Source organism: Nicotiana tomentosiformis, chromosome 9, assembly GCF_000390325.3.
Source record: "Nicotiana tomentosiformis chromosome 9, ASM39032v3, whole genome shotgun sequence".
Taxonomy (NCBI): domain Eukaryota; kingdom Viridiplantae; phylum Streptophyta; class Magnoliopsida; order Solanales; family Solanaceae; genus Nicotiana; species Nicotiana tomentosiformis.
Window position 1 is genome coordinate 82,558,729 of NC_090820.1, and position 14,711 is coordinate 82,573,439.

Below are 14,711 nucleotides of genomic sequence, written 5' to 3' on the forward strand. Positions count from 1 at the left end.
TTCATGAAATACGAGAAGACATGGAAACTATTATTTTGACAAAATATATACATTCGTCACCTTGCATATACGCCAACACATGTAATTCACATAACATATAGTTCAAGGGTACCTAATTCCCCCAAATTAAGGTTAGACCCAACATTTATCTCGTTCCGTAATCAAATCAAAGCTCAACCAGGGCCTTTTCTCTAAAATTCTCCTACAAACCAATCGAATCTTACCAAAATCGACTTAATATGATCAAACAATGCTAGAGAAATCAATTACAATAGATAAAGCTAAGATCTTTACACTTTTCCAAAAAAACGTCAACAAAAGTAAATCTGGGGCCCGTCCAGTCAAAACCTGGGTCCAATGGTAGATTCCAACTACTCATGACTCCACAAGTTCATATATGTGATTAGTTTCAAAATCCGAGTCCAAATCGACTCTCAAAACGCAATTTCTTATTTTTTCAAAAACTTGACAAAGTTTCACAAATTTTCACTTTGATATACATGATTTTTATGTTACAATCTAAGATAAATTGATGGAATATGATTAGAGATGGATTAGAATCACTCACCCAAAGTTTGTAGATGAAATTCCCTATTCAAAATCACCTCCTAACGAGCCTAATGTTCCAAAATATGAAAATGAAGTTAAAAATCATGTCCCTCAGCTTTTTGCCCAGTCGCAGGTCCCCGCAAATGCGAGAAATCTATCGCAAAAGCGAAGAACCCACATCCCTGCTACAGTTACAAATGCGACTTAAAGTTCGCAATTGCAAACAGTTGACACATCGCAAATGCGACTAGGCTAATCGCAAATGCGAGAAAGCTCACCCAGTCCCACCTTCGCAAATGCGAACACAGTGTTCGCAAATGCGAGCCTAGTAGAAGAAGTCAAACATCGCAATGCGATTTCCCACCTCACAATTGTGTGGCATGCAGTACCTGTTAGCACCAGCAACACTAAAACTCTCCCAAACACGTCCAAAACGAGTCTGAAACTCACCCGAGCCCTCGGGGCTCCAAACCAAACATCAAAACATTCCTAAAAACATTATACAAACTCGATCGCGCGATCAAAATACCAAAATAACACCTAGAACTACAAACCAGACATCAAAATTTATGAAATTTTCAAACAAACTCAAGAACTTGCAAATTTACAATCGGACGTCCGAATCACGACAAATCAACTCCGTTTTGCACCAAATTTTGCAGACAAGTCATAAATAGTGAAGTGAACCTACTTCAAGTTTCGGAACCGAAATTCGAATATGGTAGAAACAAAGTCAACCTACGGTCAAACTTCGGATTTCTTTAAACCTTCAAATTACTAGTTTTCAACAAATCACATTAAATTAACTTATGGACTTATAAACCGTCAAAACATTGAACCGGGTCCGTTTACACAAAATGTTAACCGTAGTCAACTCAAATTAGATTTTAAGGAAAATTTTCACATTTTCTTCAATTCTTCACTTCAAATCTTTTTGGAACAAGACACAGACTGCGCAAAAAAATTGAGGAACAGTAAACGGATCTAGTCAAGGTTAAGAATACGGAAATAAAGGCTAAAACTCAAAATGACCTATCAGGTCATCACATTCTCCACCTCTAAAACAGACGTTCTTCCTCAAATAGACATAGAAGGTACCTGGAGTGGTGAAAAGGTGTGGAACCCCGGCATGGCTAAGGTAACCGTCTTGGCATAAAAATCCAATATAGCATGATAAGGTGATAGCAATCCATGCCCAAAATAATATCACAGTCTGCCATATCAAGAAGTAGGAGACCTACACTAGTCTCAAGACTCTCAATAGTAATCACACACAAGCAATACACACAGTCTACAACAATAGAATCTCCCACTAGTATGGACACATATACATGAGCACTCAAAGAATTATAAGGCACAACCAGATATGAAGCAAAATAGGATGACACGTAGGAATAAGTAGAGCCCGAATCAAATAAAACTGAAGCATCTCTATCGTAAACTAGAACAATACATGTGATAATGGCATCAGATGACTCGGACTTAGGTCTAGCTGGGAATGCATAAAATCGTGGTTGGGTCACACCACCCTGACCTCCATCTCTCGGATGCCTTCTAGTTGGCTGGCCTCCACCTCTAACGGCATGACCTCCACCTCTGGCAGCCTCTAAGCTGGCGGTGAAGCAACTATGGCACGAGAACTCTACTGCGGCATGATGCTCAACAATCTCGGGCAATACCTCCTGATATGACCAATACCCCCAAACTTGCAACATCGTTCCTCCTGTTGTGGCTGCTAAAGCTACCCAAACGGTCCAGATAACCACGGTAGTAGCTTTGGATCGGAGTGCACTAATAGGAGATGATGGTGCATAGTAGGTTGGTTGCCTAAAATGAGATACATAAGGACCACGACTACCCAAGGCACTGTGGGATGCCTGAAATGCTGACTGAAATGGCCTAGGCGGATGGCCTCTACCAAAAGTACCCCTTCCTCCAGATGAGGCACCACTGAAACCACCAGAATGATGAGGCCTCTTATCAAACAACGTCCCCCTCTCCTGACCACGAACCATCTCATTCTGTATAGCAATATCTACGGCCTTCTGGAAAGAAATATCATCTCAAGTCTCCTTGTCCATCTGTAGCCTGATACTGAAAGTGAGCCCATAAATGAATCTCCTCACTCTCTCCCTCTCAGTAGGGAGTAAAACAATGGCATGGCGAGCTATGTCCAGAAATCGAGTCTCATACTGGGTGATGGTCATGCCACCCTGCTGAAGGTGCTCAAACTGCCTACGATACTCCTCCCTCGAGTGAAAGGAATCAACTTCTCTAGAAATAGTTATGGAAACTGATCTCAGGTAAGTGTAGGTGAACCAGCTGGTCTAGTCAACATATAATCTCTCCACCATCTCTTGGCAGAACTGATCATCTGGAACACTGCAGAGTCGACCCCATTAGTCTCAACAATACCCATGTTGCGCAACACCTTGTGGCAACGGTCCAAGTAGTCTTGTGGGTCTTCAGAAGGTGCACCGCTGAAATGAATACAAAAGAGCTTGGTAAACTTATCCCGCCTCAGTAAGGCCTCAAAAGACATAAGGGGCCTATCCTCGGCCTGTGCCACCACAACTGGCTAAACTACCCCAATTGGCTGGGCCGCTAGAGTCTGCTATAGGGGAGACACCTGCTTTGATCCGGGGTGTGAGTAGTGGGAGTCTGTGCTCCTCCCCCATCCTGAGAGACGGCTGGTGCCACCGAAAATGTACCGGTCTGGGCCTTACTCTCCATAAGGCCCACCAAGAGAACTAGAGCGTCCTAAAGTACTTGAGCGGCTATGAATCCCTCCGGGGTCTGAGCTGGCCCGACGGGGATAGTCTGAGCTGGGACCTCCTCCCCATGATCAATCTGAGGCTCCACTGCGGGTGCTGCTGCTCAAGCTCTACATTTAGCTCTGCCTCTGGCTCGACCTCGACCTCGGCCTCCACCCCTGGTAGTAGTTTCCACAGGTGGCTCCGACTGCAGATGATGTGCTTGTTCTCGCCATCTGCAAGAGGACAAGAATAGAATGGTTAAATCATCAATGATAAGATGAAATAGAACGATAGAGAAAGAAAGAAGTGATTTTTTTCTAAAACTCCATAGCCTTTAGAAGATAAGTACAAACGTCTCTGTACCGATCCTCCAGACTCTACTAAGCTTACTCATGACTCATGAGACCTAGGCAACCTTGTGCTCTTATACCAACTTGTCACGAACCGGAATCCCAACCTTGGGGCCATGATGGAACCTATCATCTACTTGCTAGGCAAGCCGATGCGAACAGAAAATTAACTAATTTTAGCAATTGTTTACAGGATATTAACAATGAAAATTGTGCAAGCCTTAAGTATAGTATAATAATACTGAATAGCGAGTCTAAACATAACCCAGAAACTGGTGTTACGAGTACATGAGCATCTAGATTACTACAAACATGGTCTGAATAAAATACACTATTTTGAAACTCACAAAGCAGTAAAGATAGGAGGGAAGGGGACTTCAGGGCCGCGAACGGCGTGCAGTTGTACCTCAAATCTTCGGCAACACTGGATCCGAGCAAATCTACTGAACGCTGCTAGGACCCACTCCGAAATCTGCACAAGAACTGCAGAGTATAGTAGGAGTACAATAGACCCCATGTACTCTATAAGTGCGAGCCTAACTTCGACAAAGTAATGACGAGGCTAGAGTGGGCCACTTACAATAACCTGTACCCAGTAACAATAATAATAGCAGGGAAGGAAAGTAAGGCGGTTAATTTATGAAAATGAGCTCGAACCTCACAATCAGAGAAATCGGACTAACAGATCTCATAATTTCATATAAGAATGATGAAAACCAACACAATAACAACAATGGGTACAACACACGCAATCTGTTGCAGCGCACAACCTACTCCCACCGTACACACACAATCCTCCCTTATTTCACCTTTGCATCATTTATTAATATCAAGAATCACGTATTCAATCCATTGTGGTGCGCAACTCGATCCCACCATATCATCATAATCAACGTCATAATCCTCTCTTATTACACCATATCATCATTTATCAATATCAATTATTACGTACACAACCGTTGAGGCGCGCAACCCGATCCCACCATATCATTAGAATCATTGTCATAATCCTCCCTCATTCCACCATATCACAACTGTTGTGGCGTGCAAACAGATCCACAAATAATCTCAATAAACGTAATCAATCCAATAGCTCAATTTACAAGAATCTCTACAATCAAAGAATTTGAAAGCAAAGCAATAAAGGAACCACGTACTAATCAAAAGAATGCTACAAGTAATACAAAAGCAACAAGACATGTCAAGTACGTGACAATTAAGATGTGCAAGTAAGACAATTAAGGTAAGTAGCAATTAATCATGGAATCATGGAAGGGACGAACAATTCAATACAGGAATAATTAATGACAAGTAAAAAAATTATGGCATAGGAAGCAATTATAACATGTAACAGTTAAGGCATGGAATGGGATAATTCATGAAATACGAGAAGACATGGAAATAATTAATTTGACAGCATATATACACGTGTCACCTCGCATATACGCCATTACACACGTAATTCACATAACATATAGTTCAAGGGTTCCTAATTCCTCCAAATCAAGGTTAAACCTAACACTTACCTTGTTCCGCAATCAAATCAAAGATCAGCCGGGGCCTTTCCTCTAAAATGTGCCTCCAACCCAATCGAATCTAACCAAAATTGACTTAACATCATCAAACAATTCTAGGGAAATCAATTACAATAGATAAAGCTAAGATCTTTATACTTTTCCCAAAAAGTCAACAAAATTCAACTCGGGGCCTCGCCGGTCAAAACCCGGCTCCAATGGTAGATTCCGACTACCCATGACCCCACGAGTTCATATATGTGATTAGTTTTAAAATCCGAGTCCAACTCGACTCTCAAAACACAATTTATTATTTTTTTCAAAAACTTGACAAGATTTCGCAAATTTTCACTTTGTTTACATGATTTTGATGGAACAATCTAAGATATATTGATGGAATATGATTAGAAATTGATTAGTATCACTCACCCTAAGTTTTTAGATGAGATTCCCTCTTCAAAATCGCCACCTACCGAGCATAGGGTTACAAAATATGAAAATGAGGCTAAAAGTCCCGTCCCTTATCTTTTTGCCCAGTTGCAGGTGTCGCAATTACGACCTGGGGTTCGCATTTGCGAACCCCAAAAATGCGAGAAATCCATCGCTATAGCAAAAAACCCACATCCCTGCTACAGTCGCAAATGCGACTTAAAGTTCGCAAATGCGAACAGTTGATACATCGCAAATTTGATCAGGTTGATCGCAAATGCGAGAAAGCACACCCAGCCCCACCTTTGCAAATGCGAACACAATGTTCGCAAATGTGAGCCTAGCCGAAGAAGTCATACATCTCAAATGCGATCTCCCACCTCGCAATTGCGAGGCCTGCAGTACCTGTTAACACCAGCAATACTAAAACTCTCCCAAACACTCTGAAACACATCCGAAAATCACCCGAGCCCTCGGGGCTCCAAAATTTAAACATCAACACAAGCCTAAAAACGTCATACGAACCCGCTCGTTCGATCAAAAAATCAAACTAACACCTAGAACTATGAACCGGACATCAAAATGTATGAATTGTCAAAGAAACTTAATAACTTTCAAATAAAAAATCGGACGTACGAATCACGTCAAATCAAGTCCGTTTTGCACCAAATTTTGCAGACAACTCCGTTTTGCACCAAGTTTTGGAACCGAAATCTGAATCTGGTAGAAACAAAGTCAACCTATGGTCAAACTTAGGAATTCTATAAACCTTCAAATTACTAATTTTCAACAAATCATGTAAAATCAAGTTAGGGACTTCAGAATTCGATTTCGGGCATACGTCAAAGTCCCAAATCACAATACAGACCCACTCGGATTGTCAAAACACTAAACCGGGTTCGTTTACACATGTTTACAGGTCAACTCAAATTAGTTTTAAGGTAAAATTTCACATTTTCTTCAAATCTTCACATAAAAACTTTCCAAAACAAGATGCGGACTGAACATACAAATCGAGGAATAGTAAACGGAGCAAGTCGAGTCTCAGAACACAGAAATAAAGGCTAAAACTCAAAATGACCTATCAGGTAATCACATTCTCCGCCTCTAAAACAAACGTTCGTCCTCGAACGGACATAGAAAGGTACCTCTATTGGTGAAAGTGTGGGTATGTACTCCGCATGTCAGACTCGCACTCCCACATGGCTATCTCGATCAGCTGACCTCTCCACCGCACTAGACCTTAAGGATAGCTCTAGACCTCAACTTTCGGATACACCGGGCTAGAATGGCCACCAGCTCCTCCTCATAAGTCAAGTCTTTGTCCAATTAGACTGAGCTGAAATCCAACGTATGGGACGGATCACTGTGATACTCTGGAGCATGGAGACATGGAAAACCGAATGAACTACTGATATGCTAGGTGGCAATGCAACCTTGTAGGCCACCGACCCCACTTTCTCAAGAATCTCAAAGGGTCTGATATACCTAGGGCTCAACTTGCCCTTCTTTCTGAACCTCATCACACCCTTCATGGGTGAAACCCGGAGCAATACCATCTCTCCAACCATGAATGCAACATCACGAACTCTCCGATCGGCATAACTCTTCTACCTAGACTAAGCTGTGCGAAGTCGATCCTGAATCATCTTGACCTTTTCCAAGGCATCCTGAACAAAATCGGTACCCAACAACCAAGCCTCTCTCGGCCCAAACCAAATAATTAATGAAAGATACCATCTCCCATATAATGCCTTATAGGGAGCCCTCTAAATACTCGATTGGTAGTTGTTGTAGGCAAACTCCGCAAGCAGCAAGAACCGATCTGAAAACCCCCAAATTCATAAGACATGCGCGAAGCATATCCTCCAATATCTGATTGGTGCGCTCAGACTGTCCATCTATTTGAGGGTGAAATATTGTACTAAACTCAACTCCTGTGTCTAACTCATATTGTACGGCCCTCCAAAAGTTCGAGGTGAACTATGTACCTCGATCAAAAATGATAGACACCAGCACACCGTAAAGACAAACGATCTCGCGAATATAGATATCAGCCAACCGCTCTAAAGAATAGGTAACTGCTACTAGAATAAAATATGCCGACTTGGTCAACCTGTCCATAATAACCCATACTGCATCGAAATTCTTCAAAGTCCGTGGGAGCCCAACAACAAAATCTATGGTAATACGCTCCCACTTCCACTCGGGAATCTCAAGCTTCTGAAGCAAACGGCCAGGCCTCTGATGCTCGTACTTTACTTGCTAACAATTCAGACACCCGGCCACATATGCAACTATATCCTTCTTCACTCTTCTGTACCAATAATGTTGCTGCAAATCCTGATATATCTTGGCGGCACCCGGATGAATGGAATACCGTGAACTGTGGGCCTCCTCAAGAATAAACTCATGAAACCCATCCACATTGGGCACACAAATCCGACCCTACATCCACAACACCCCATCATCTTCAATAGTAACCTGTTTCGCACCATCGTGCTGCACCATGTCCTTAAGGACAAGCAAATGGGGGTCTTCATACTGACGCTCTCTGGTGCGCTCATACAAAGAAGATCGAGAGACCATGCAAGCTAGGACACGGTTGGGCTCTAAAACATCTAACCGCACAAACTGATTGGACAAACCCTGAACATCTGATGCTAACAGCCTCGCACAAACTGGAATAAACACAAGGCGACCCATACTCACTACTTTCCTACTAACATCGGCCACCATATTGGCCTTCCTGGGATGAGACAAAATGGTGATATCATAGTCTTTCAACAACTCCAACCACCTCCGCTACCTCAAGTTGAGATCCTTTTGCTTGAACAAATACTGCATACTTCAATGATCCATGAACACCTCACACAACACGTCGTAGTGGTAATGCCTCCAAATCATCAGTGTGTGAATGATGGTTGCCAACCCTAGGTCATGAAACAGGGTAATTCTTCTCATGAACCTTCAATTGTCGCGATGCGTATACAATTACCTTACCATCCTGCATCTATACTGCACCGAGACCAATACACGATGTATCACAGTACACTATGTAGGATCATGAATCTTTGGGCAACACCAACACTAGAGTCGTAGTCAAGGCGGTCTTGAGCTTCTGAAAGCTCAGCTCACACTCATCCGACCACCTAAATGGAGTAACCTTATGGGTCAATCTAGTCAATGGGGTTGCTATGGTCGAAAACCCCTCTATAACCGACGATAATAACCCACCAAACCAAGGAAAATCCGAATCTCTATAGCTGAAGTAGGTCTAGGCAAGTTCTAAACTGCCTCAATTTTTTTAGGTTCCACTTTTATGCCCTCGGCCGATACAACATACCCCAAAAAGGCGACCGAGTCTAACCGAAACTCATACTTTGAAAACTTGGCATATAACTGACTATCTATTAGAGTGTGAAGCACAACTCGAAGATGTTGTTCATGCTCCTCTTGACTGCGGGACTAGATCAAGATATCATCAATGAATACGATCAATAAAGAATCCAAATAGGACTTAAATACCTGGTTCATCAAATCCATAAATGTTGTTGGGGCATTTGTCAACACAAATGACATCACTAGGAAGTCATAGTGCCTATACCAAGTCTGAAATGCTGTCTTAGGGACATCTGATGCCCTAATCTTCAACTGATTATAGCCAGACCTCAAATCAATCTTCAAAAATACCTTCGCACCCAGAAGCTGATCAAATAAGTCATCAATCCTCGATAACGGATACTTGTTTTTGATAGTGAATTTGTTCAACTGCCAATAATCTATACACATCCTCATCGAACCATCTTTCTTCTTCACGAACAACACGGGCGCACCCCAAGGTGAGACACTAGGTCTAATGAATCCCTTATCAAGTAAATCTTGCAACTACTCCTTCAGTTCCTTCAACGCACACGGGGACATACGGTATGGTGGAATAGAAATGGGTTGAGTGCCCAGAGTCAAATCAGTACAGAAGTCAATATCTCTGTCGGGTGTCATCCCCGGCAGATCTGCAAGAAACACCTCTGAAAACTCATGCACATCAGGTACCGAATCAATGGAAGGAACCTCTGCACTAGAATCGCGAATATAGGCCAAATAAGCTAGATATACCTTCCCTATAATACGTCTAACTTTGACATAAGAAATAATATTACTGGTAGAATGGCCAGGAGTCCCTCTCCACTCTAATCGAGGCAACCCCGGCATGGATAAGGTCACCCTCTTGGCGTGACAATCCAATATAGTATGATAAGGTGACAACTAATCTATGCCCAAAATAACACCAAAGTCTACCATATCAAGAAGTAGGAAATCTACATTAGTCTCAAGACTCCTAATACTAATCACACACGAGCGATACACACAGTCTACAATTGAATCTCCCACCGGCATGGACACGTATATAAGAACACTCAAACAATCACGAGGCACAACCAGATATGAAGAAAAATAGGATGACACATAGGAATAAGTAGAGCTAGGATCAAATAGAACTGAAGCATCTCTATGGAAAACTAGAAAAGTTCCTATAATAATGACGTTAGATAACTCAGCCTCAGGTCTAGCTAGGAATGCATAAAATTGGGGCTGAGCCCCACCACCCTGACCTTCGTCTCTTGGACGGCCTCTAGTTGGCTGACCACCACCTCTAACGGCCTGGCCTCTATCTCTAACGGCCTGACCTCCACCTCTGGCAGACTGAATCCTGCCTCTAGCTGGTTAAGTGGGCGGTGAAGCAACCGATGCCGGAACCATGACATAAGAACTCTGTTGTGACATGATGCTCAACAATCTCGAGCAATACCTCCTGATGTGACCAGTACCCCCATACTGGAAATACCCCTCTTGTTGTTGTGGCTACTAATGCTGAAGCTGACCCGAACGAGCCAGATAACCACGGTGGTAGCTTTGGATCGGAGAGCACTAATAGGAGCTGATGGTGCACAGTAGGCTAGAAACCCAGAATGAGATACATAAGGACCATGACTACTCGAGGCACTGTGGGATGCCTGAAGCGCTGACTGAAATGGCCTTGGTGGATGGATTCTACCAAAAGTACCCCTTCCTCCAGATGAGGTACCACTGAAACCACCAGAATGACGAGGCCTCTTATCACACACAGGCCCCCTCTCCTGAACACGAACCATCTCGATCCGTCTAGAAATATCTACGGCCCTCTGGAAAGAAATATTATCTCCAGTCCCCTTGGCCATTTATAGTCTGATACTGAAAGTGAACCCATCAATGAATCTCCTCACTCTCACCCTCTCAGTAGGGAGGAAAACAATGGCATGGCGAGCTAGGTCCACAAATTGAGTCTCATACTGGGTGACGGTCACGCCACCCTACTGAAGGTGCTCAAACTGCCTACGATACTCCTCCCTCAGAGTGAAAGGATTGAACTTCTCTAGAAATAGCTGTGAAAACTGATCCAGGTAAGTGCAGGTGATCTAGCTGGTCTATTTAACATATAATCTCTCCACCATCTCTTGGCAGAATCGGTCATCTGGAACACTGCAAAGTCGACCCAATTGGTCTCAACAATACCCATGTTACGCAACACCTCGTGGCAATGGTATAAGTAGTCATGTGCGTCCTCAAAAGGTGCACCGCTGAAATGAATAGGAAAAAGCTTGGTAAAGTTATCTAGCCTCAACAAGGCCTCATAAGACATAGCAGGCCTATCCTAGGCCTGTGCCTCCATAACCGACTGAACTACCCTAATAGGTTGGGCCACTAGAGTTTGATATAGGGGAGCCACCTACTCTGGGGTATGTGTAACAGGAGTCTGTGCTCCTCCCCCAGCCTGAGAGACGGCTGGTGCCACCAGAAATGCACCGGTCTAGGCCACACTCCATAAGGCCCACCAAGTGGACTAGAGCGTCCTAGAGTACTTGAGTGGCTATGAATCCCTCCGCGACCTGAGCTGGCCCGACGGGCACGGTCTGAGCTAGGACCTCCTCCTTATGATCAATCTGAGGCTTCACTATTGGTGGTGCTGCTCGAGCTTTAGGCTGAGCTCTGCCTCTGCCTCGGCCCCCGCCCCTGGTAGTAGCTGCTACATGAGGCTCCGGTTGCAGATGTTGTGCGTGTTCTCACCATCTGCGAGAGAATAAGAATAGAATGGTTCAATCATCAATGATAGAATGAAATCACACGATAGAGAAAGAAAGAAGTGAAATTTTTTCCTAAAACTCCATTGCCTTTGGAAGAAAAGTACAGACGTCTAGGTACCGATCCTCCAAACTCTACTAAGCTTGCACATGACTCATGAAACCTAGGCAACCTAGTGCTCTGATACCAACTTGTCATGACCCGGAATCCCAACCTCTAAAATCTACACAAGCAGTGCAGAGTGTAGTATGGGTGCAACCGACCCCATGTACTCTGTAAGTGCTGAGCCTAACCTCGATGAAGTAGTGACGAGGCTAGAACAGTCCACTTACAAAAACATGTACGTAGTAACATTAATAATAATAATAATAGGGAAGGAATGTAAGGCAGTCAATTTATGAAAATGTGCTCAAAACCGCACAATCAAAGAAACTAGAAAAACAGATCTCATAATTTCATATAAGAATGTTGAAAACCAACACAATAACAACAACAGTACACCATACACCATCTGTTGCGTCACGCAACCCGATCCCACCGTACGCACACAATCCTCATTTATTTCACCTTTGCATCATTTATCAATATCAAGAATCACGTATTCAATCTGTTGCGGCGCGCAACCCGATCCCATCATATTATCATAATCAACATCTTAATCCTCCCTTATTAAACCATATAATAATTTATCAATATCAAGTATTACGTACACAACCGTTGCGGCGCACAACCCAATCCCACCATATCATCAGAATCATTGTCATAATACTCCCGTAGTCCACCATATCACAACCATTGCGGCGTGCAATCCAATCCAAAAACAATCTCAATAAACATAATCAATCCAGTAGCTCAATTTACAAGTACAATCAAAGGATATGAAAGTTAAGCAATAAGGGAACCACGTACTAGTCAAAGGAATGCTACAAGTAATACGAAAGTAACAAGACAAGTCAAGTACGTGACAATTAAGATGTGCAAGTAAGACAATTAAGGCAAGTAGCAATTAATCACAGAATCAGGGAAGGGACGAACAATTCAATACAGGAATAATTAATGACAAGTAATAAATTACGGCATAGGAAGCAATTAAAGCAAGTACAAGTGAAGGCATGGAGTGAGATAATTCATGAAATACGAGAAGACATGGAAACTATTATTTTGACAAAATATATACACTCGTCACCTCGCATATACATTGTTACACACGTAATTCACATAACATATAGATCAAGGGTTCCTAATTCCCCCAAAATCAAGGTTAGACCCAACACTTACCTCGTTCTGCAATCAAATTGAAGCTCAAACAGGGCCTTTCCTCTAAAATTCACCTCCAACCCAATCGAATCTAACAAAAATCAACTTAATATCATCAAACAATGCTAGGTAAATCAATTACACTAGATAAAGCTAAGATCTTTATACTTTTTCCAAAAAGTTAACCCAGGGCTGGCCCGGTCAAAAACTGTGTCCAATGGTAGATTCCGACTATCCATGACCCCACGAGTTCATTTATGTGATTAGTTTCAAAATTCGAGTCAAAATCGACTCTCAAAACTCAAATTATTATTTTCTCAAAAACATAACAAGGTTGCACAAATTTTCACTTTGATTCTCATGATTTTGATGTTAAAATCTAAGATAAATTGATGGTATATGATTAGAAATAGATTATAATCACTCACCCAAAGTTTGTATATGAAATTCCCTCTTCCAAATTACCTCATACCGATCCTAGGGTTTCAAAATATGAAAATGAGGCTAAAACTATTGTCCCTCAGCTTTTTGCCCAGTCGCAGATGCCGCAATTACGACCTCGGGTTTGCAAATACAAACCCTGCAAATGCGAGAAATCCATCACAAAAGTGAAGAACCCATATCCTTGCTACAGTCGCAAATGCGACTTAAAGTTCACAATTGCGAACAGTTGACACATCGCAAATGCGACCAGGCTGATCGCAAATGCCAGAAAGCTCACCCAGCCCCACCTTTGCATATGCGAACACAATGTTCTCAAATATGAGCCTAGTAGAAGAAGTCAAACATCGCAAACGCAAACTCCCACCTCGCAATTGTGAGGCCTGCAGTACCTGTTAGCTCCAGCAACAGTAAAACTCTCCCAAACACTCCGAAACGCATCCGAAACTCACCCGAGCCTTTGCGGCTCCAAACAAAATATCAACACAAGCCTAAAAATATCATATGAACTCGCTCGCATGATTAAACTACCAAAATAACACCTAGAACTACGAATCGGACATCAAAATGTATGAAATTTTCAAAGAAACTCAAGAACTTACAAATTTACAACAGACTGTTCGAATCACATCAAATCAACTCCGTTTTGCACTAAATTTTGCAGACAAATCATAAATAGTGAAGTGAACCTATTTCAAGTTCCGGAACCAAAATCTGAACCCGGTAGCAACAAAGTCAACCTATTATCAAACTTAGAAATTCTTTAAACCATCAAATTACTAGTTTTCAACAAATAACGTTAAATCAAGTTAGGGACTTCCAAATTCGATTCCGGGCATACGTCCACGTCCCAAATCATGAAACGGACCCACTGGTACCGTCAAAATACTGATCCGGATCCGTTTACACAAAATGTTTACCGTAGTTAACTCAAATTAGTTTTTAAGGCAAAAATTTATCATTTTCTTTAATTCTTCACAGCAAAACTTTCCAGAACAAGACATGAACTGCGCATACAAATCGAGGAATACTAAACGGATCTAGTCAATGTCTCAAAACACAGAATAAAGGCTAAAACTCAAAATGACCTATTGGGTCATCACAAAAGTCTGAACAAAATATGATATTGTTTGGAAGAATGAAATTAGGTATATAAGATAAAGGAGGAGACTTCAAGGCCTGCGAACGAGACAACGGTGCTACCTCTAAATCTCCAAGCAATTCGGATACAGCTCACTGTCAACTACCGCCATCAGCAACACCTGGATCTCCACATGAAGTGCAGAGTATAGTAT

At 42.3% G+C, this 14,711-nt stretch overlaps 1 protein-coding gene across 1 annotated transcript; it reads right to left on the reverse strand.

Moving 5' to 3' along the window:
- Nucleotides 1-9,864: 9,864 nt before the first annotated feature.
- On the reverse strand, nt 9,865-10,817 carry LOC138899097 (uncharacterized). Its single transcript, XM_070185214.1, has 2 exons — nt 10,409-10,817; nt 9,865-10,319 (listed from the first exon to the last, which is right to left on the reverse strand). The coding sequence occupies exons 1-2, from the start codon at nt 10,815-10,817 to the stop codon at nt 9,865-9,867; spliced, it is 864 nt and encodes a 287-aa protein (XP_070041315.1).
- Between the last annotated feature and the right edge of the window lie 3,894 nt (nt 10,818-14,711).